This window comes from Micropterus dolomieu, linkage group LG16 (genome assembly GCF_021292245.1).
Source record: "Micropterus dolomieu isolate WLL.071019.BEF.003 ecotype Adirondacks linkage group LG16, ASM2129224v1, whole genome shotgun sequence".
Lineage (NCBI taxonomy): Eukaryota > Metazoa > Chordata > Actinopteri > Centrarchiformes > Centrarchidae > Micropterus > Micropterus dolomieu.
Genome location: NC_060165.1, coordinates 13,375,895 through 13,398,472, shown reverse-complemented (window position 1 = coordinate 13,398,472; position 22,578 = coordinate 13,375,895). Strand labels below are relative to the sequence as shown.

The 22,578-nt window shown below is 40.3% G+C and overlaps 1 protein-coding gene and 4 non-coding genes across 7 annotated transcripts in view; all 5 read left to right on the top strand.

Annotated features, from left to right (window-relative positions):
- Nucleotides 1-13,766, top strand: part of LOC123984680 (ELKS/Rab6-interacting/CAST family member 1-like) — a 150,338-nt gene extending 136,572 nt beyond the window's left edge. For all 3 annotated transcript variants that reach the window (XM_046071720.1, XM_046071718.1, XM_046071719.1), the window contains one exon: nucleotides 11,239-13,766. In XM_046071720.1, coding sequence (XP_045927676.1) covers nucleotides 11,239-11,376 — 138 coding nt within the window. In that variant the 3' untranslated portion in view covers nucleotides 11,377-13,766. The remainder of the gene's footprint in view (nucleotides 1-11,238) is intronic.
- Nucleotides 13,767-16,719: 2,953 nt separating this feature from the next.
- trnal-caa lies at nucleotides 16,720-16,830 on the top strand. The gene is made up of 2 exons: nucleotides 16,720-16,757; nucleotides 16,785-16,830. It is a non-coding gene; the product is annotated as a tRNA-Leu (tRNA).
- A 3,612-nt stretch (nucleotides 16,831-20,442) lies between these two features.
- trnal-caa lies at nucleotides 20,443-20,553 on the top strand. Its single transcript has 2 exons — nucleotides 20,443-20,480; nucleotides 20,508-20,553. It is a non-coding gene; the product is annotated as a tRNA-Leu (tRNA).
- An 805-nt stretch (nucleotides 20,554-21,358) lies between these two features.
- On the top strand, nucleotides 21,359-21,469 carry trnal-caa. The gene is made up of 2 exons: nucleotides 21,359-21,396; nucleotides 21,424-21,469. It is a non-coding gene; the product is annotated as a tRNA-Leu (tRNA).
- A 984-nt stretch (nucleotides 21,470-22,453) lies between these two features.
- On the top strand, nucleotides 22,454-22,564 carry trnal-caa. Its single transcript has 2 exons — nucleotides 22,454-22,491; nucleotides 22,519-22,564. It is a non-coding gene; the product is annotated as a tRNA-Leu (tRNA).
- Nucleotides 22,565-22,578: the final 14 nt, after the last annotated feature.

Sequence of the window (22,578 nt, the reverse complement as noted above, 5' to 3'; positions counted from 1 at the left end):
TGACTGTATTTGGGGAGTTCTTGGCTGAGATTACCCCTGTTAAAGTCACCGAGAACAATAACAAAGGGAGTCAGGGTTTGTCTTCTCCACACACAGTATCCGGTCGGCCAGCCTGCTCTGCGCGTCCTGAACGTTGGCGTGTGGCGAGATGTAAACACCGACCAGAGTGAGTGAAGCAAACTCACGGGGGGAGTAAAACGGTTTACAGTGAAGAAAGAGAACAGTGTTGCTGAATCACTGTCACATCGGTACACCAGCCATTGTTAGTATAAAAACAGACACCTCCACCTTTTGTTTTGCCGGAGTTCTGTGTCCACTCTGTACAGTTGGAAGCCAGCCAGCTGCTGCGCGGAGTCCGGTATCAGTTCACACAGCCACGTCTCCGTGAAGCACAGAACAGAAGATGAATAAAAGTCTCTGTTTTTCCCTACCAGAAGCTGAAGTTTGTCCAGTTTGTTGCACAGTGAGTGTACGTTGGAGAGAAATATTGCCGGTAGCGGTGTGCGGAGTCCCCAACCCGGCTCTTTTTCCTCTCCTGCGGCACTTCACAGCGCGAGCGACAGCAAAAGAACCCTTCACCAAAATGTCCAATTATTCCACTGATGACGCAAGAAAAGTGAGAATTAAATCCGTTGGAGTTGTTCCCCTGATGTTCATGAGCTCCTCCCTGGTGAAAGAGCTCTGGGAATCACAGCCGAAAACTGAATTAACACACAAAAACTAAACAAAGTGCACCTAACACCGAGGCAGCTAAACTCAGCGCCATCTTGGAGTCAGTGCACAATAACCTTGTTCCATTTGAGACAACACTACCTTGTCAAAATTCAGGCACTACGCAAGTAAGTACATAGTGTATATGGAAGTGTAGCCTACTGATGGAAGTATCCAAATTGAGACAAAGCCCCAGACTCTCATAAACAACGACAAAACAGTTGTAATTAAAAAAACAGTACCTACAGATAATGCTCCAACCAGAGCGTTTGGAGAGTAGATAGAAGATGCCTGTATTTGCTTGCTGACATGAGACAAAATGGTGAATGTAACAATGTCTGTTAAACTGCAACTGCTGTGGAACTGTGCCAGTAGGGGTTGCTGCTAGCAACATAATGTTGTAACTTCAACCAACTGTTGGTCACTTTCATTGAATCTGACATTTGAACGGCTGACTCCTTTCTTGTTTATCTTCTGTACTGACATTTGCTCGGACTGACCTCAGTGAATGTACTTGACTTATATTAAATTCAGTAAGTCTTTACATGGCACATCTTTGAGCAAAACTAAAACACCATCAAGCACAGTAGGGAGCTGTTAGCGAAGGCTATGCTTTCAAGTGATGGTTTTGCTGAAGAAATTTTTTTGGGTCGTCTGTTCCAGTGTATTTGTTTCCATGTCTCTCTTTAACCTCAGCTGAACTACAAAAGTAACGCTGATTCCAAAAGTGAGGTTTTACTAAAAGAGCTGTTTTCTCTGCCATAGTCATAATAATAACCTTTATGGCTTAATGACGTCTCTAATGAGCACTGAAGAGAATTGGCATCGTATTCCACGCACACAGGAAGTCTCTCTCTCTCTCTCCCTCCCCGGCCTGAAGTGTGAAGTGTGTGTGTGTGTGTGTGTGTGTGTGTGTGTGTGTCTGTTTCTATCTGTGCATGTTTCATTATGTGAAAAAGCTATCAAGATGAATTTTACACATTGTGTTTTTGTATGCATGAGCATACAGGAGTGTGTTTGTGTGTGTAATTGTGAGTCTATTCCAGTGTACATTTGCGTGTGTTCGGTATTGTAAAAAAAAATGTATTAAGTGTTATTGGCTCAGCCGGACATTATATCGCTGCTCATATGAATCCAGTATGAATTGTCAGCCCATGACCCTCTATCTGCTGAAACTAAAACGGCTCCCAGTGAGTGACTGCAAGTGTTTCAGAGCCAACTCAAGCTGGAAAAACCTCAGTGAAAACTGAGTCCACATATTTACAACTCTGCAAGTCATTGTAATGAAGGAAAATACCACACAATTACAGACATCAAATGTCATTGTTGTTACAGTGTAAACTCCAAATAGAAGGATTTTCAGCGAGGAAGAGGGGAACACTGATTTGTCTCTTTGGCTTACATCGCATACATTTCTAAAGTTATACAACAGGTTTCCAGGGCCTTGTGGCTGTTCAGTCAACTGAAGTGAATCAAATGTCTTTATAACAAACTTCCAATGCAAAATAAACAGCCCCAATAGGCTGCTGCAGCCCTGGTGAATTTAACTCTGCTCTGCGAATCCTTGCTGATGTCAAAGCACTATAAATCTGATGCAACATAATAAAGATCTAAGAGCGATCATTTAGTTTTTATGAAGAAGAGAAAACCAGACCAGACTGCGAGGCCATTATGTGGAGATACTAACAGTGAGATTAACAGCACAATAGTTATTCTTATATGTGGTATAAAGATGATCATTCTGGTTATTTCCATAGGAAAATGGAAATAAATTATGTATAAATAAAGCACATCCTGCCTCACATATAAAACCCTTTAAGTTTCAAATGTGCGCAATCGTCGTTTCAACTCTGCAGCCTGATGTGTCTCTGTGTGACAACCCCTCATGGCTTTAAAGGTCACTGATTGGGTGAATTTTGATTGACAGGAGATATAAAAACAGGAAGGGGTGGAGCTGGAACATAAACATCACAGCTGATAATGTAGAGGGTGACTACAGTCGTACAATCGTACCGATAGTCTGGCTGAGTGTGTGTGTGTCTGCGTATGTGGAACTAAAACATCCCCAGTGATTTAAAAAAATATATATTTTTTGATAGTCTGTGTGTGTAGGTGTGCGTGACAAAAAGTTTCCTAATGATAAAAATCCTGGAGGCCGTTGTACTGACTGTGTACAACAACAGTGCGTCTGCCTGTTCACTTTTCCATCTTTGATGGTTATGCCTTTATTTTTTATTTTTTTATTTTATTTTTTTATTTGATAGGGGCAAAGCATGTTAATGAACATCATTATAAAAGAATACAAGACGTAAACATGCTGGAGTTTAGAAAGAATGCTAATTTCCATCCGTTGTCCCTAGACAGGTAACAAAAACATTACAAATGACAATATACAAATTTACAATTCACAAATAGTGCCTCAGAGTACAGTTCACATTGAGGCTGAAAACATACATGGATTTAAATCACACCTGTGTAAATAACACTGAAATGAAGGAACAGAAAGGTAATGTAAGCAAAAGAAAGAGATACAGTGAGAGAGATGACCTGCTGTAGATGACCTGCTGCGTTTTTATTTCTTTCACCCTCAGATACTTGGACTTCAAAATTGCAGCTTGACTTGGACTTGAGTGCATTGAAACTTGACTTACTTGGGACTTGAAAGAACAAATTTATCCCTGTTTAAAGTTTTGACCTGGTAAAATCCTCGAACTATACAAATAGTGCGTGCACAGCTAGAATATTTAATGATAAGGCCTCTGCATTGAAAGGACTTGGTCTCTGCTAGATGAAAAAACACTACTAATACATCTTTGCAAGCATTTTAATTGTCAGCTTTGACTTGCAGTTTACTTGGGAAGACATTTGACTTGGACCTGCCTTTAAAGACCTTAAAAGAACTGCTTTTTTTTACAGCGACATATTGCAAAAGAGATGCGTTTTTGTGAAAATGGAGGGAAGACAGAGGGCAGAGGAGGTGCAGTAGAGAGGTTTGGGGGTTGTGTAGAGCAGATAATCAGACCCATCCATTCGTGCTGCATTGTGGTCTGGGGTCTCTCTAGGCTTTCATTAGGCAGCTCTGCTACCTGCTCCAAGGATGATTGTTTTCTCTCTAAATACGACGCAGAGGTCCTCAACGACCATTAGACACACACACACACACACACGGAGAAACACAGACAAAAGGAGAGACAGTCAGACGCACCCACACACACACAGGCAGGCCTTCGCTGGTCATTACAGACTAACTGCTGTGTTTTATGCAGATTTATTGAATCCAGGCTTAATGGCTTTACCAGTCAACCATTTTTTTTTTACATGCATTTGTTTTTTCTGTCTTTCTCCCTTGATCTTTCCCTCTGTCTCTGGTTATCACTCTCTCCTCCCCCTCCTCTTGATTTCTGTCCTGTTTTCTATCTATCTATCTGTCTTGGCCAGTCTTTCTCTGTGTCTCCCCCTCCATCTCTCCTTTGCTCCTGTCACTCACTCTTGATCAATCTGCCCCCACCCCACCCCCTGCCGTCTAACTCTCTCTAGCACTCTTTCAGCTTCCACCTCAATCTCTGCTTTTCTTTTCCGTCCTCTGTTGTCTGCAATTAGAAGACAGGCTGGTGACGGTGACAGGTGAAGGACCGAGACTTAAATTAACACAAAGAGAAAAGCACACAGAAACATGCTCTCCACTCTCACACTCCTCTGGTCACACTGTCGAAATCTTGGTTCACAATGGCAGCTGCTGTGGAAGTCCAGCTTCACGTATTTTTCCTGCGTTATTGCTGCAGACCTTGACAAGTTCAAGTTCCTTTTACTGCTGCGTGACCATGCCAGGGGAATTTATTTCAGCACAGACATAAAATCACTGTGACTTTTACGAACACCGAACAAACTTCAATGGATCGATTAATTAGAGACACTTAAAGGTGTATCAATGCCATGCATATACACCGTTATGTGACCAAATATTGATAATTGTGTAATGCTACAATGTGTTGTAATAGATGAAGGGAGCAGGTTGTTTTAACTTATGATGTGTTGCAGTTATTCATCTTGTTTTTTAACGGTGTGTTTGAAGATGTACTTTAATGATCTTATTAGAGAGTATTATTAACCATAATAATATTTATTATTGATGGGTTGTAGAATTGCTATCTTATGCAAAACACAATTTTGTCCACCAGTCTGCCTTCAGTCTTTTAAAAAAAAAATCATTATTCTAAAACTTATATATGGCGCTGTTAGTGTCCTTCTTATACCTGTCTTTTCTGCAGTTGTGCTCCTGAATGTGAACATTGGCACACCGGACATTGCTGCACATGCCATGTAAAACTTTCTTTAATGTGTGGTCAAATTTAGGAGCACTGCAGACCTGCAGATTGTATTTTCTTTTTTATTTACAACATCATTGCCATTCGAAAAAGTAAACCAAATCTGAAAATCTCTTATGCAATCTTGAAAGTGTGAATCAGTTTGAAGTAAATTACCTCCATCTTTTCAGATTGCCCTACTGGGAGGTTACACCTATACACAGTCAATGCCGGAGTCTGTTTCTGCTGTTTATTTCTGCAGCCATTAGTGCTTTAAGTCCAGCTTTGTATAGCTGCTCCTAGAGGGCCAGTTTAAGGTTGAAGTTTTTTTTATATGCTTCATAAGCCCTGTTCTCTGTGAAGGTATTCCACCATAGTTACCACACTTGAATTCACAAGCCCCCCTTCACAAGCCCGCCTCAATCTGTAGCTAACCTGCGTTAGTAAGTGCTAAAGTGGACGTTGGAGAATTGAACTAATAGATTTAAGTTTCCAGACTGGGTGGGGAGACGTTCACCAGGGCTCATAAGCAAGGCACAGGACGGTAGAGAGCTCCCAGATTTGAGTGTGTGTTTAATCCTCTGTCCCCTCCTAACTAACTGCTCCCAGAGGCCGAGCCTGTAAATATGAATATGTTCCTATAGTCAATTTGGCAGATTTAATAACATGTTCAAATAAAATTACCAAGTTATGTTGAATTGCCAACAACACCCACTTCCCTTGTATTTTTCCTCGGCTGTTAGTGCTAAAGGGGTGCAGTGCTTTTAGTCCTCCAGGAGCAGTTTTAGGTACAAGTCCTCAAGCTCTATTCCCACTGCAGCTTGTTAGCCTGCATCATTAGCTGAGCTGCCTGGACTGAAACTGAACTGGACCACGACAGAGCACGCACATCCGGTCACGTGGCTCAGGCTGTTTTGGGCTTGGTGCAGTACAGGCAGCCAACTTATAAAGCAGTCTATATACAGTGTATGTTTGTAAGAACCTAATGGTTTAAATAGAGACATGCAAAGAGACAGGGATTATAATAGCCAATATAGGCCTATTATGCTTTATACCTTTCTTACTCATAATAGTGTTTCTGTACCACTGCTCAGGGCTGCTGTTAGGGAGACTGGAGACTTTTTGAACCTCCGGATCATATCTTGGTACCTTATTGCTGAGGAATATGAGGTCAAACTTTGCTTTGTCCTCCAGATTTTTTCTGTGTCCTAACCCTTATCCTCTCCTTCCCCCTGTGTCATCCTGCTGGTTTTGTTTAAATCTGTCATAAAAGTTTTCTGAAACAGTCGACCTTAGTTTTTATTTTCTTACCTTCCACATTTCCTACTTGCCACTAGCACTTTTTTGTCTTTTTTTAGGTCTGTGCTATGTTCAAGCAATCGTGCAATTAATGGAAAACAGTAAGGAATATTTTAAAGGTAATGAACGCCCTTTTCATTGTCGTGCAATTATGTACCAGATTAGATTAAATTTTTAGCAGATGTGGGTTGTTGTTTTTGTTTTTTTCAAGAAATGTATTTCAATACTATGGAATATTGGCTCTATGGAAAGGATAGGAATTTAGGAACAAATAATTGTGCGCTATATTTCTGTATGGCACTATTTGCCCCAAAACTAAAAAGTTCTTCCTTGGTCCATGACCTAATTTTTCACAAAATTGAATTAATCATTTAATTAAGGTAAAATAGCTTCTTCACATTCATATACTTCAAGTGCACCATTAAAGTCCACTATTAATAACTTTCTGTTTTTGGCTCTCAAAATTTCTTGTTTCATAAATGGCATGCCATGCTTTAAGGTGTTATATCAGTAATGAGTATTAGGAGTGTATAGGAGTGACTATATTATTTGTGCAGTTGTCTGTGGATGTGGGTCAGTGGGCCTCACTATAAGAAGCCCTGATCTATGGCGACATGGGACTGGACCTCATGATTCACAGAACATCATTTCTCCTAAACCAGTCAAAACAAGGTGAAGTTAACTGCTTAAAATGCACAGTCGTGAAGTGGACAGAGACACTTTTCTGATAGAAACACACCTCTGGCCTCAGAATTATCTGGGAATGAAAACTAACTTTGTAAGATATGACCTGCTCAAGGATGGGCTCATGCACTCCAGTTAGATTATATATTTGTACTCGCTCTCTACCTCTACCCGTCTGTTGTTCTCTCTCTCTCTGTTAATCTCTCTGTCTCTATCTCTCTCTGCTGAGTTATGGTTTCTTTAGAAAACATTAGCATTCCTCTGCAGAGAGGTTCAAGCCCTGCAAAGTGTGTCAAGGGGTCAGTGTACACACACACACACACACACACACACACACATCTTACTCTCACACTCAAGCTGATAACTAATGTTTGTACGTGCGAAGCTTCAACCGTGTATATGTGTGTGTGTGTGTGTGTGTGTGTGTGTCTCTTCGGAGCCCCTGATAGGGCAGATAATGATCCATAACGATAATGGAGCTTTAATGGCTGCAGTAAAAATCATCTTCAACAAACCCTCTCTCTCTGTCACACACACACATACACATACATCTCACCCTTACCTCTATCTCTTTGCTTCCCACAATCCTCTGTCTCTCACTAAATCAGAACTTGAGCTTGCAAAATAAACTTTAGCGTCATGCTGTGCACTCAAACACACGTGCCATTTCAAACACCCAACCGCTGTATCAAACGCACATTCACACACACACACACAAACAGTCAAACAAACACACTCACACAGAAGTTATGAATCTGGCAACACCAACTTTCTGTCCACTTCCATTATTTCATCTACATTTCTCTCTGACCGCACACTGTGATTGCATGAGACGCGATCCATGGGCGCTCATAACCACAACATCCAAACTTATACCTCATAACTGGAAACTGTATCATGCAACATTGTTTATATTTTATTTCTTCAGGCCATAAATTACATTTATTGGGTCTTTTTTTTTCTCTGCAGATGATTAAATTATGATTACCTTGGAGAAAGTTTTGGCTTTCAGTCATATCAGTTATGAGAACATTTTTCTCACCAGGTTAATTGTTGTGATTTAAGGATGTGGCAACTCGATTAGACACAGCTTTGCAATTAAGCCCATAGGGGCGAGCAGTCAGGTTTTAAACATGTCCTCAGTTTAACCACATTATCTAAAAACAGTTCTTAAGAACTTTTTTCAGCCACTGACTGCAGAATGAGTGTGTACACATGCAGGTTTCAGGTATACTCATCGGTTTCGTTCATAAAGAACTGGTTTAGATCAGTGGTTTTCAGCCTGGGGGTCGGGACCTTTCTGATGATGAATAATAGGATAAGAAACTTTTGTAATTGTTGTACTAGATACTTTTTTTGTAAAACATTGGATAGTTCTAAATGAAACCATTATGTGTTTTATGGGACAATCTGTTTTTGGTGGAGCTGCTCACAGCTCATTGACATGTTCAACCTGTGAGGAGGGAACACAAAAAAACAGTGGCTCATTTTAAAGGGTCATAAACCTAAAACATGGGGAACCACTGATAAGACAACTGATTGAAGTGGGATTTTGTCTAAAACCCTGTTTTTACTGCATGTGTTGTTTGACCCAGAGAATTCTACTCTAAAACTGCATCTTAAAATGTTTAGAGCCCTCAAAACCTCGAAGCTAGAGCCTTTGCATACAAGCAGTCTGTGGCCACCGAATATTAACAATGTGGGATAGTTGATGTATAGATTATGCAGATGGCTGTAAATTACGATCATGACGATACGTCTCATATTTTGTCTATTCAGTGTATATAATCCGGTTTTAGATAAATGGCAATATTAGCGCTGTATGACCCATTTGATCTTGATTTTTAAACATCCTTTCAAGTGTCTTTATCTGGTGTAGGTCAAGGCTGTGAGTCAGAGAGAAGAAGACAGCAGGCATATACTAAACCGTTTATCTCTTCTCGGTCATCTTACAACCTTATCTTTACTGCTGTGTTTTTCTGGGGGGTTGCGACTAAAATGTAAAGCCTTAAGTTCAATTGCCTGCCAAACATACAATAAACAAGTGAATATGTGTATACTTCATAAAAAATAAGGATATATTAGCCAGGGGATACACATGTGACAGCATCTGGTTTTCAAAATAAGGTGTCTATACAGTATGGAAATAAGATTAATTGGATTGTATTCACATAAAGTATAAAACATATTACATCATGTGTACAATTTACTTTATCGGACCCTCTCGGGCCTCGGACCCACTCACCATAGTCTCCTGTGGGAAACACTGAGTAAAAAGCACATTTTGACTATTTAATTTCTGCAATGGTAAAAAAAAAAAGACAAAATAAATGGAAAAAATGTGAATGTACTTGTTCTTAATTCGGCAACTTTTGTCATTCTTCGGCTAAGAATTTTCATTTCAGTGCATCCCTATCTCCAGCCTAATCTGTATTCTCTCCTCAGGCTTTCCTCTGTCTCTCACTCTTTCCTTCTGCCTTTCTTTACTTATTATTATTGTACATTTACTGTATATCGATTGCTTTTTCTCGTACTGCATACACATAATCACGACAAAAGTTCATTCAAATTCAAAAGGCTTTATTGACATACATTTAAAGGGCCCATACGCCTCAGTTTAGTATAGCACTTCCTTGAAGTTGAGGTATCTTAAGAGGCAGATTTTTATAAGAATAATCAAAATTGATCAATGATATCCTTACTTTCATTCTCTAGTATTGAGCAAGGTCCCATACACATCCTACATTGATTGACAAATTGAAAACATCTTTCATTAGACCCTGCCTGCCTGGTAAACGTCCAGTATGTAATTTCCCACCACAAGTACTACAACACAAACAATCCGTACAGTACTGCCAAAGCAATGTGTGAAAACTGACTTTAACTCACCGTGTACTGAAAACATTGTAAAAGTAATTCTTACAGACTCTCTTCAATGAATAACAACATAATATATGGATTAGGAGCTATGTTTGTATTGTCATTTATAGGGCAGATTTCAGTAATCATTAACAGTATTATTACTTACAGCAGTTTTACACATGAATAAAGCCACTGTAATTTAAAGTGCCACTGAGGTTTGCTGGCTAAGAGATGAGAGCAGAGAGAGGAGCTTAAGACCTAACGAGGAAATATTTTGCCAATATCTGACCCAGGCCTCACACTCACACACACACACACACACACACTAACATAAATGTGGGCTTGTGTTACATGACTGTTTGAGTGGTGCTCTTATTGATACAGATGTATTGGTCATTAAGTCAGTTGGGTTTGACGTCTCAGCTCAACTGCAGCCAAAGAAAATAACATCAGCGCTCTCTCACACAAATGTTCCAGTCTGTATGGGCAGAAAGAACTACATTGTGGTGTTTTCAGATTACAGTTTGATATGCGTGTGTGTGTGTGTGTCTGTGTGTGTGTGTGTGTGTGTGTGTGTGTATGTGTGTGTCTGTGTGTGTCACTTAAAACATGCTCCCTGATCATCCATGGGGCTGCGAGTAGAGTGTGTCTTTCTCCCTGTGCTTGTATGCTTGACTGATATTGGAGTTAAAACTCTTAAATTTATATCTTTCACTTAAAGGAACCATATAGTAACATGGAATTTAAAGGAATTGCTTTTACATCTTGGGGAATATGCTTATTTGCTTTCTTCCTGAGAGTTAGTTGAGATTGAAACCACTTTCATATTTGTTCATTAAATATGAAGCCAAAGTCAGTTAGCATAGCTTGGCATAAAACTGGAAACAGCTAGACTGGCTCACTAGTTCACCAATATATTGCATGTAATTAATCTGTACAAAAACCAATGTGTAAAACCAAAAATTCTAGGTTTTTTTACAGGGGGTTATGTGTAAGTTATGTGCTCAACCACAAAACCCTGGCAGAAAACTCCCCACAAAAAAACACAGCTTGTTTTTTTTTAACACTCCGGTTAAACAAGAAGGATGTTACTTGTTGATACATGAACCAATCACGGTAGGCGGTTGTTGCTACTTTTGGACAGAGCCAGGCCCGCTGTTTCTCTCTCTTTCCAGTCTTTATGCTAAGATAAGCTAACCAACTTCTGACATGAGAGTGGAACCAATCTTCTTGTCTAGCGTAACTCTCTGCAAGAAATCAAATAAAGGTATTTCCTAAACTTAAATATAATGTTGCTATGTTGGATGCACCATTAGGTGATTGTGTTTAAAATATCTAAAATCCCTCCCCTCTTTCTGTGTCTTTCTTTCTCTCCCAGTTGGAGGCGGAGTTAGCGCTGTGCGAGAGGGAGGGGGCGGAGCTCCAGGAGTACGCCAATCAGGTCCTGCAGCAGATCGCCGACAGATGCCCCGACATTTTGGAACAAGTCGTCAACGCTCTAGAGGACAGCTGCTGACACACAAATCCACACACAATGAGAGAAACATACACAGGCTGACATAGATTCATTAATTAGCACTCAAGAGTCAGAAAGCAAGCTAACACACTCCAAACATTTAACAGGACCATCAGAAGTCTCCAGAAGGCCCCCATAATCCCCTGATACAAATAAAATCAGTGTTGAACAAGAGGATGAAGACTTTCTCTTCCGCCAGCTCTTCTTCACTCATCTTGTTCCCACAAACGGGAAGGGAATCTACAAAAAAATCACACCACTACTGAAAAATATTCTTGCACTGTCTTTAGCCGCTGTAATTTTGAACAAACAGTGCCAGCTAAGGGAAATATTGTTCATTTTTCAGTTACGAGTGCTTTGCTGGCATACAAGTTAATTGGAAATAGTTAATGTTAGTTGAGATATTAAACACGTATTTCCCTAACTACTTCGAAAAGAAAAGAAGGAACCTTCGCTGCACTTGCCATCTGCTTCACGGCGGCCATCTTGTGTCCTTCCAGGCAATCAGCGTGTTGGATTTGTAATCATGACTTGATGTATTTTATGGGGGGAAAGTATTTTCAAGCTGTATAAAAAGGGTGAAATTGAGTTGAGCTTGCCAGGTTGTTTCTGATGCCAGACTTACACGCTGTTACCACATTGTTATTTGATTGGTTCAGATACAAAAGTGTGTTTATTTCAGCTGCCTTTGATTCTTTACATCATTTGCTGCTATATTTTTTACATTTGGTTTCTATTTCTTTCCATTTATTGTTTTTTCCTACTTTGTTTTGCCTGATATCTGATGAAAAGCCCCAACATGCAGTAATCTTGACGTAGATGTGTAAATTGTATAGAGAGAAGTTTAATTAACAGAAACACAGCGTTCGTCAGAGAAACATCAGTTCCTTTTCCCATTATTGATGAAAGGCACAAACTACACTAATATTTCCCTTTATTAAAAACACACCAGTATAGATGTCCTTTTTAAGAAAAACATGTTCAGCTAGGGTGTCAATGCTGAAATTAGGTTGAGTTCAGATAATCCCTCACTTACCCATGGCAATCCCTTTAGAATTAACATGTCTGAATTAATTATTAATTTTCCTTTATTAAAAGGAGGGAGTGAATATAAGATGATTGCAATATATTTTTTTGCCTTTGGTAATCTATATAAAACACTAATCTTGTTTAATTGAAAATATTGTCATGTATTAGTTGGTATATTACATAATATGTCATCCTTTTTTTTGTGACCTGCAAGTAACCACAGATTTGTTCCATAAAACTGTTATTGGGAACGTGTATTGTACCTACATAAAGCTCTGTGTCCACTGGGATCATTTTCTCAGAATCAGTTTCTTGTTCTTGGTGTTTACAGTGGAAAAGGACACTCTGATGCATGTTTCCCACAGCGCTGGCAGCCGTAGCATGATTTAAACGCTTACAGCACCAAGCACTAGAGGTTCAGATTGTTTCAACTTCAATCAAATGCTCCTCTAACAGGTTTTTTTTAGTATTATACTGTACTAATGATTAGTGCCGCTCATCTGACAAGAAATACCTGGTGGACACAAAGCCTAAAGATGGGGATTTACACTGCACACCCAAGTCTTATACCATCAAGGCTTTCTGAACAGGCCAATAAAAAAGGTTTAATTTTCAGCACCTAAGCTGTGTATTAAAGACATGGGTGTAAATGAGGAGTTTAATTCCAAAACAGTACTGCTCTGTGAGGAGAAATCTCAGCCTGATGTTTGGTGCATTTGTTCCTCTGATGTTACCAGTTAGCTAAAAGCTTTCATGATCATGAAGAGTTTGTGTTTGATAAAGGGTTCTTATTTTGGAATGAAACTCCGTCAGATATGAGTTTGTGTCGTAAAATCCAGTTGTTAGTCGTCTGTTTTATACTGGATAGTGTTATGTTCTTGGGAATGGTGGTGACTGGGACTCACCGTGAGAGAATAGAATAAAATATGGATTTATCTTTACTTTACTGTGAAAGGACAGTCATTTCATATATCTAAAAGTCGGATATTCGACAGGTTTGAGCTGTGTCAGTGGTTCCAAACCTTTTTGACGTGGGACCCCTTAAAATGGGGCAATGTCTACTTGTGACCCCTCATTACAGGTTGTATCGCCTTATATGAGCACTTTAACCAAAGTGGGATTTTTCTTTCTCATATTGTTTGTTTTGAAGGATTTTTATAGGCTGGAAAAAGTGAAAGTATACAAGATAAAAAAATAAAAAATCAATTAAGAAACATCTTAGAAAATAAATATAAATTTGTGTAACAGAAATATTCTTTCTTATACCTTTAATCGTCTGGTGACCCCTCTGATTAATCCTCACTCACAAATGTTTTTGTTGATGACTGTGTACAAATGATAAAGACAAAGCTTGGAACATCTTTCCCTTTGTTTCATTTCCTTAATTTTTCTGACCTCTCCTTCCTTTCCATCGTTCTCTATCTCCCTCTTTCATATGCAGACTAAACTGTGCTTCTTATCTTGGCTCTAGTGGAATATTTTCCTATCCGTCAACAATAATGACATTACTCCATACGCCAGGCCTCATCCTGTTCCAGTTCTTTACCACACACGCAGTCCAGCCACACGAATACTATTATCTTAAATGTCCCAACAACTCATCCAAAATGCATTGTTTCCAATAACCAATCGTTTTAAACTTGACCTGTAAATTAAAAAAAAATGTTGGTACTAAATATGTACCAAGGAAAGATATGAGGATATAAACAGGTAGGAGTTTGCACATGTCTGTATGTTTAAGGGTGAACAAAGCTGATTTCAATTTATCTGCATCAGATTAAAATCACAGGAAAGATTCTTTAGAAAGATCTCGACACACACACACACACACACACTTAATGGTTCCATCTTGCATATGGCAGCAGCTCAGAGCAATGCGTTGTTACTCATTCAAATAGAAAATCTGGTTTAACAGACCCACCCAGCTCGACTGACCTTGAACCTCGACCCTGACCCGACCTCTGACTTCCCCTGTGAAGAATTTTCAAAACATCATCAGGCTGTAAGGGTCGCTCTGTTCTTTCACACAATAAAACACATCAGGCACGCCGAGAAGCAACTCCCTGACAGTCTGTAAATGTAGCACATGTGCGGGTGTTTACCTTCACACATGGCAACGCTTTGTACGTGTGTCGGTACCTGGGTTTGTGTAGAGAGATCGGTTCTGCTTTCTCCATCTACTGTCCTAATAAAAGCCAGTGAAGGGAGACAGGAAGGATGGACGGAGCGAGAAAGGGGAGGAGGAACAGATACGCATGTATGACTCCCTGATTTATGTTATGGAGAAAGAGAGAGAGGTAGGGAGAGATAGATAAGAAAGAGTGGAGGTACAAAACCACTGAGCGCCAAACATCATTCCATCTTCTTGTCTCTGCTGTGACTCATGTAGCTCAGAATTTCTTTCAGCTATCAGCAGTTACAGAACAAGAAGTATGAAAACCCTTACATATTTAAAGACCAAAAATAAGTTTCAAAAGAAGATGTCTTCTAAACATTCACCTTTTATTAAGCTCTGGACATTTAGAGAGCTTGAAAATAGCCTGTCCTGTGACAACAACGAAATGCTTAAAACCATCATTATATTCCCACTGGAAAAATTAAGTATACTCAGTCAGTCAGCTACAAAGTGACCTTGATTTTTGAGTGTACTGTTGGAAATCAACAGTGTATAACAAATTGTGGGTTGTAATGAAACAGCTCTAGGAATATCCAAAAAACAAAACAACAAACCCAAAAGTATTAAGTCTTTGGGAAAACATTTTGCATTCTCTTTGTGATGTTTAATTGACAGTCTCTTTACAAGATCAGAGTTTGGTTAACATCCAAAGGCACGGCCGTTCTCATATCCTGTTTCTTTTCTCTTTTTTTCCAGTTTGTTTGTATATAATACATTATGTCTATATTAAGTCTATGGTTTTACCCTTTTGGGTCTCTCTCTCTGTTTTTCTCTCTCTCCAATGGGGCTTTATTGGCATGGGAAATACACCTTTACATTGCCAAAACAAGTGTGAAATAAAAACATGTACATTAACGAAAATTGTGAAAATCTCTCGTCTCTCTCTCTCTCTCTCTCTCACATACCCACCCTTGTGTCACTATCTTTGTGGGGACCCACGTTGCCTAGCCCCTTTACCCTGACCTTAACAATCACAACTAAATGCCTAACTCAGTTTGCTAAAACTAAGACTTAGTTCCTCAATCAGCCTTTTCAACTCCAGGGATCCAGCATTTTGTTCCCTACAAAGCTGTCAGTTTTTGGACCCCACAAATACAGTAAAACTGACACACCACACACCTTTCTTTGCAGAGACTGAGAGTTGATAAGATGCTGCTGATATCAGTGGTTCACAACACAAAAAACACAGATGTCCTTGAGACTTGAACTTTGCACGTAATTTTGTTCTACAGTGAAATGTAGAAAGACAATAAAGAAATCTTGAATCTTTAATATTGAGATAGCGTTTGCATGTGTGTGTAGTTAAAAAATATATCTACTTATAGTGTAGCCTGGCTTTCCGTACATGCTGTCTATAGTGGAGGACACACGAGGGACCTGGAGGAGGAATAAAATTTGAGTGACTGCAGAGGAAGTGGGGACGGCTTGCGTTGGCTTTGGGTAGATGTGGTTTCAATCATCACACATCACATCACACATGACTGAAAAGAAAAAGAAGGAGAGAGGTGAGGGAGAGAAAGAGAAAACAGAGGGAGGGAGGGCTGAGACCAAAACAAACAGAAGCTCAACTTAAAACACACATCCAGTTTACAGTACATATTTTTAAGCTTAATGATTAATGATTTCAGTTTTGGTTTAAAGGCAGTTGTTACTTGTTGGATTTGGATGTTTACTTTATGCATACAGATTTGACATTATTTCCCAAATAAATGGTTCGTAAAGTAAATTAATTACTGATCTGTAGGAGGGATGAATGGAGAGAGGGAGGGCGGGGTAGATGGAGAGACTGGCACGATGGAAGGGACAGAAGGAGGCAGTGAGTAGTAGGAAAAACCTTTGAGAGGAAATAAAAACAATGTGAGAGGAGTGGAGCTGCTAAAATAAGCTGTTAGCCACTGGCAGTCCAAACATCCACCAACACTGAAGACGTTTCCCTTATCTCCTTGTCCTCCTCCGTCTGTCCATTCCTGTGACTTTTATTGCTTTCAGAGAACATTCCTCCCAAGCTGCCATGTCCCAATAAGCGAGGGGTAGATAAGATTCAGATTCATTCACTGTATAATACAACCAGCGCCTGCAGAAAATTCAACATGACAGAGGATCTTTTTAAAAGTCCAGATGGCCTTTTCATCCCAGTGGTCAGGATGGCCGAGCGGTCTAAGGAGCCAGACTCAAGAGTGGATTCCTTCCTGAGCAAAGGGACTTCTGGTCTCCAAATGGAGGCGTGGGTTCAAATCCCACTCTCGGCACAAATTTTATCTGAAAGTTTCATCCATGTTTGTAAAACAAGTTTTCCTTGAAAATCTACTTGCATTTCTCTAAGATCCGAAAAACATAATCATTAACTAAAGTAACCGACACGGCCCTCATTACTGAATGAAAAAATTGGTTGATTTTCAGTTGTCCCAAAACGACACCTATGAGCGTTGGCAAGTACCATTCCAGCAACAGGCTTACCGAACCTTAATTTGTTACGTAAGTCATGTGACATTTAACACACGTTAACAAACTGATGCCGAAATAACTACAACATGATGCAGATTTGTTAAACAAATAAATTCATGCTTTGTCAGGTCTGTCAGCAAGACAGCAGGACAACAACTTCTAAAATGTTTGTTTTCTGAATGGAGTTTGGATCGTTCAGGGCTATTCTATGCCAACTTGGCCACAGCAAAGTACAATGACAGCTGGAATAAGTTACAGACACATGTTTTCTGATCTCACCAGGTAGTTCAACATCCTCGCTTTCTTTTCTCCAAGTAATGACCAGTTTTGTCCGATTTTTAAATAAATATGAAGTCGTAGTCCAACAGAGCTAATGACGCTAACAACAACACTGGAACCGAATGTGCATGGAAGCTAGCTGCTGAGAAGCTCCAGTGGAAGATAAATCAACGTTGTAATCTCAAAAACTAAAGTAAAAAGCTAATTTAATAAAAGCAGTTAACTCCGCGCTCCTCCCACGAGTAAACGCCGTAGTTGTCAGAGCATAATCCAGTCCAACTACGGGTGTTTATTTGTCCAAAGCTTTCAGCGCTGCTCCCTGCTCCTCTCCCCCAAGTTTAGCAGCTCTCAGCTGGCCAGCAGATTTTCAATCCCCCATTCTGCCTGGCCCTCTCCACACATCGCTCTGAAGCCGTCGGTGACGCACGGACGATATCAACACTGATAAGCTATCGCGACTCAGCGTCATGCCACTTTGTTGCTTGAGTGGAAAATATTCAACTCTTGCGAATTCCTTTGCGTTGCCTTTGCATCGCCATCGCCGGCCCCGCCCCCTTCACGTCACTCTGTGCCGCCCGACAGGAAATCGCGGCTCTACGCGTCTTTGCATTGACTTTGTATGTAAACTCACCACCCCAAACGCTCGCTACACTTTTGGTCTGAAAGCAATCCCAATCCCAATGTCCCCCTAAACCCCAAGCCCTGAACCCTCACAGACTTTACTGACGACACTTGGAAAGTGATTGAGTGCAAGATGCTGCAAGGGCTCAAAATGCTGTAAACAGGAACGGGACAGCACTTTGCCACTTTATCACATTACCTTGACGACTCTGAAATACGTTGCACACTTTTTATTTTATGTTTTTGCCTGATTCCTGAAGGCTCTTGCCCTACAGAGTGGAGGAGAGGTAAATGTCAATATATATTTGTCAATAATTAATACACTATTGTTGGTCAAAACAGCATCATTAAGCAAAAACTAAAATAAATAGTTGAATAAACTAAGTATGTAAAGGTGGTTGCTTTCTATGAGAAGCCGTCTAGGCCAAAATTGAATATTTTGCTTGCTCATACATACAAACACGCTCGCACATATATACATACTGTCATGCTCATACATACATACACGCTCGCACATACATATATACTCCCTTGCACATTCATACATACTGTCATTTGTAAGTATGTATATATCTGCAAGGTGAGTATTTATGTATGTGCAAGGTTAGTATGTATATATGCGCAAACTGAATATGTATGTATGTGCGAGCTGAGTATATATGTATGTGCGTGTAAAAGTATGAATATATCTTCGAGGTGTGTGTGGGTGGGATCTGTAGTACAGAGGCTAATGCTGTTGCCTTTCATGTGGGAGAACTAGGATCAATTCCCACTCACTGTATCTGTCTTTGCCAGCAGGTCTGGGGGTTATGGGGACATGATAACATTATTTTCTTCTTTTGGGGGGGATAAAACTGACAAATCACTAAATGTACATGGAAGAGGAAAGTATTTGCCATTTGATAAGTAGGTGATTATTCATTATATATTAATTATCAATGTTTGGTGTCTTTATATTTTCAGATGAGACCTAACAATATTAACAGGTCATGCTGTCTGTCAGCCTCTCAACCCCACAGGAGCTGCTGCTGAGTTTATTAACCCTGAGAGGAGTGAAATACTGTATTTTCAGTTTTGAAAGAGCAACTCCTGTGACACTGTAGTGAGTGAGGAGCATCTGCCAATCACAGACTTGGAGCTGATCAAATAAAAGCTTCAGCTAAATCAGTAAATGCCAATGAAATGTGTTGAAAGCAAAACGTGTGAAGGTTTATTACTGGTGAATTAACCTTATGGGCTTATCTGGATGAGTGGTGCAGTGGCAGAGAAATTGATTTTCATGCAGTAGATTCCTGGTTCAAGATTCAGGGTGACAGCAACTCAGCTCTTCTGAGCCCTAACCTGGCGTTTGTGCCTAAAAGCATTACAAGCTCCTTTCGGTTGCAGGTCATCACCCTCTCAGGTCTTTTTCCTCCCCCCCATGGGTCGGTGGAGGACGCCACGTCCCACCTCCTCTGCCTGGTGCGAGCGCTGCCTGGTACGCTGTCCTGTTATGTATCTACCCTACGCCGTCACCTACGACGCAGTGGATCAATATATTTGACCGTCACAACTCAAGCGAAATGACTCGTTTCACTATCAGAATGTGATCCATTCGGTCGATAACATTTGAAAAAGCTATACCACGTTTACAATTTTACCCCCATTCACGTTAGCGGAGGGCTAAACCGGAAGTTAGTCTGCTTGGCCAACAAGTTGACGCTGTAGCGCTACTGCCGACTAACGTTTGTGGGTGTAATTGCACATTGACGGACACACAAGTATAAATGCCGCAGCCCTCTAAGTTGAAGGCCTCACTGGACCTTGGTTTTCAGTGCTGAAGAAAAGGCATTTGGGAGCCGAAGGCTGGGTCTCACCGTTGTATATATACAAGGTGCGGACATAGGAGAGGCCCACACTGTGGGTGGGCGTGGACTAAAATTCGCAGAAGGGGTAAACCCAATAGCGATAGACTTAGAGGGCTGCGCCTATACTCATAGAATCCGGGTTACAGTACGTAACCCCTGTTTCACGTCATACTGCTATGAACTGTGGGCAATTCCCTCAGGCAAAGTCTGCAGAAATGCAGACTTACGAAAACGCCTAGTGGTCTAAGGCGCCAGACTCAAGGATCAGCTCCTTCCTGAACAAAGGGACTTCTGGTCTCCAAAGTTTCATCCATGTTGAAAAAATCTGTGTATTAAAAGTTTCTCCTTGAAAAGCTTCAGTCACTTCTTTAAAATCTGAAGAAAATCATGCAAACATGATCATTAATAACTGTCCAGTCAGCTGCACAGCTGAAATGTACTGAGCTGATCACCAGTTAGCATATTGTCGGCATAACAACAAGTTTAACTCATTTTTTTCTTTTGGAAGCAATTTAAAGCAGCAGAGTTGGTGCAAAATCATTTTATGCAGCAAGGGGAAATTCTTACCAATAGTTAGTAAACACATAATGGAGAGAGAGACATAAAGGTGTTTTTACGACAAGATAGGACACATTAGTGTTACCTATTCTTTTGCTTTTCTTCCCAGTTGTCAGGATGGCCGAGTGGTCTAAGGCGCCAGACTCAAGGACTTACTCCTTCCTGAAGAATGGGAATTCTGGTCTCCAAGTGGAGGCGTGGGTTCAAATCCCGCTCCTGACAGAGATTTTACCTGCAAGTTTCATCCAAATTGACAAAATTGGTGTAAAACTAGTTTGTCCTTGAATATCAACATGAAGTTGTCAAAAATCATGCAAACATTATCAATATCCGCTTTTACACAGAGATCACGAAATAAACGTGCCAATATGCTGAACTCGCTCATTCATACTGAACAAAATATTCCGACATAATCCCGCAACTGTGTGTGCTTTCACATAGCGATCTGGTTGGTTAGACTATAAAAAAACAACAACAACGTGACTTGTTACACAATAGCTTTGAAAGCACCACACCCGTTTCAGCATGCTGGCTGTGCCTTTTCACACAGACATCATTCCGGCTCTGTTACCATCCACATTTCCTGCTCAGAGGCGGATCAAATCTCACCCCCCTTTCCAGCTCAGTACCTTTCATTCAGCACAGCGAGATGGCATATTAGCTTAATCCTCACGAAAAACATGGCAGTGTGAAAGCGCCTATTAACTGCACAAGTACCCAAAATAACTGTCCAGTCAGCTGCACAGCTGAGATGTACTGAGCTGATTACCAGTTAGCAGATTGTCAAGTTTAACTCTTTTTTTGTCTTTTGGAAGCAATATGAAGCAGCAGAGTTGGTATACAGTATTTTGAATCTGCCAACACTGGTGCAAAATCATTTTATGCAGGAAGGGGAAATTCTTACCAAAAGTTAGTAAACACATAAGAGAGAGAGAGAAACTTGATGTGGAGTCAAATTCATAAAGGTGTTTTTACGACAGGATAGGACAAATAAGTGTTACCTATTCTTTTTGTTCCTTTTGTTGTTGTCAGGATAGCCGAGTGGTCTAAGGCGCCAGACTCAAGGTTCGATTCCTTCCTGAACTAAGGGACTTCTGGTCTCCATATGGAGGCGTGGGTTCAAATCCCACTCCTGACACAGTTTTAACTGCAAAGTAAATCCATGTTGAAAAAAGTTTCTCCTTGAAAAGCTGCAATCACTTCTTTAACATCTGACGAAATTCATGCAAACGTGATCATTAATAATTGTCCGCTGCACAGCTGAAATGTACTGAGCTGATCACCAGTTAGCATATTGTCGGCATAACAACAAGTTTAACTCGTTTTTTTTCTTTTGGAAGCAATTTAAAGCAGCAGAGTTGGTGCAAAATCATTTTATGCATCAAGGGGAAATTCTTACCAATAGTTAGTAAACACATAATGGAGAGAGAGACACTTGATGTGGAGCCAAAACCATAAAGGTGTTTTTACAACAAGATAGGTCAAATTAGTGTTACCTATTCTTTAAGCTTTTTTCCCACAGTTGTCAGGATGGCAATGGAGGCGTGGGTTCAAATCCCACTCCTGACATGGAAGTGTCTCCTTGAAAAGCTAAATGGAGGTGTTAGTTTGCTGAAACAAAGGGTACCTGTAAGAATGAGGTTGTTCCCTGTGTGTCTTTCTGATTAGCTAACACTGCTGCAAAAGCATTTCATGTGGTGAGGGGGAAACTCCTCAGAACGTTTAGTATACATTAAACAAACCATTTGCTCTGAGAGCCAAATTCACAAAAGTGCCTTGACATGTCTGGAGATATTCTAAATTTCTCGAATCTGATTTTGCGTTCAGACAAAATTTCTCCCAATCTGCTATGTCCTGACAAACAAAATGGACAAAGAGATAGTTTAGCAACAATGCTAATATTAGATGCAACAAAGTTTAATGGATTCATCTAGAGAAATACCCACTTCACTTTATGAGTTACTATGAGTTGTTGTTGTTGTTTTTAAGAGTGTAGAGAAAAAAGGAGGGGGGTGTCAGCTAAACAAAGAATGAAAAATGCTCAAACAAATAAATCATCACTTTGCTGCAATAACCAGATTAATTACAATAAAGTCCAGCCTGACATAAGCATGAAGAGCATGTCAGGATGGCCGAGCGGTCTAAGGCGCCAGACTCAAGGGTGTTCTCCTTCCTGAATAAAGGGAATTCTGGTCTCCAAATGGAGGCGTGGGTTCAAATCCCACTCCTGACACAGTTTTTACCTGC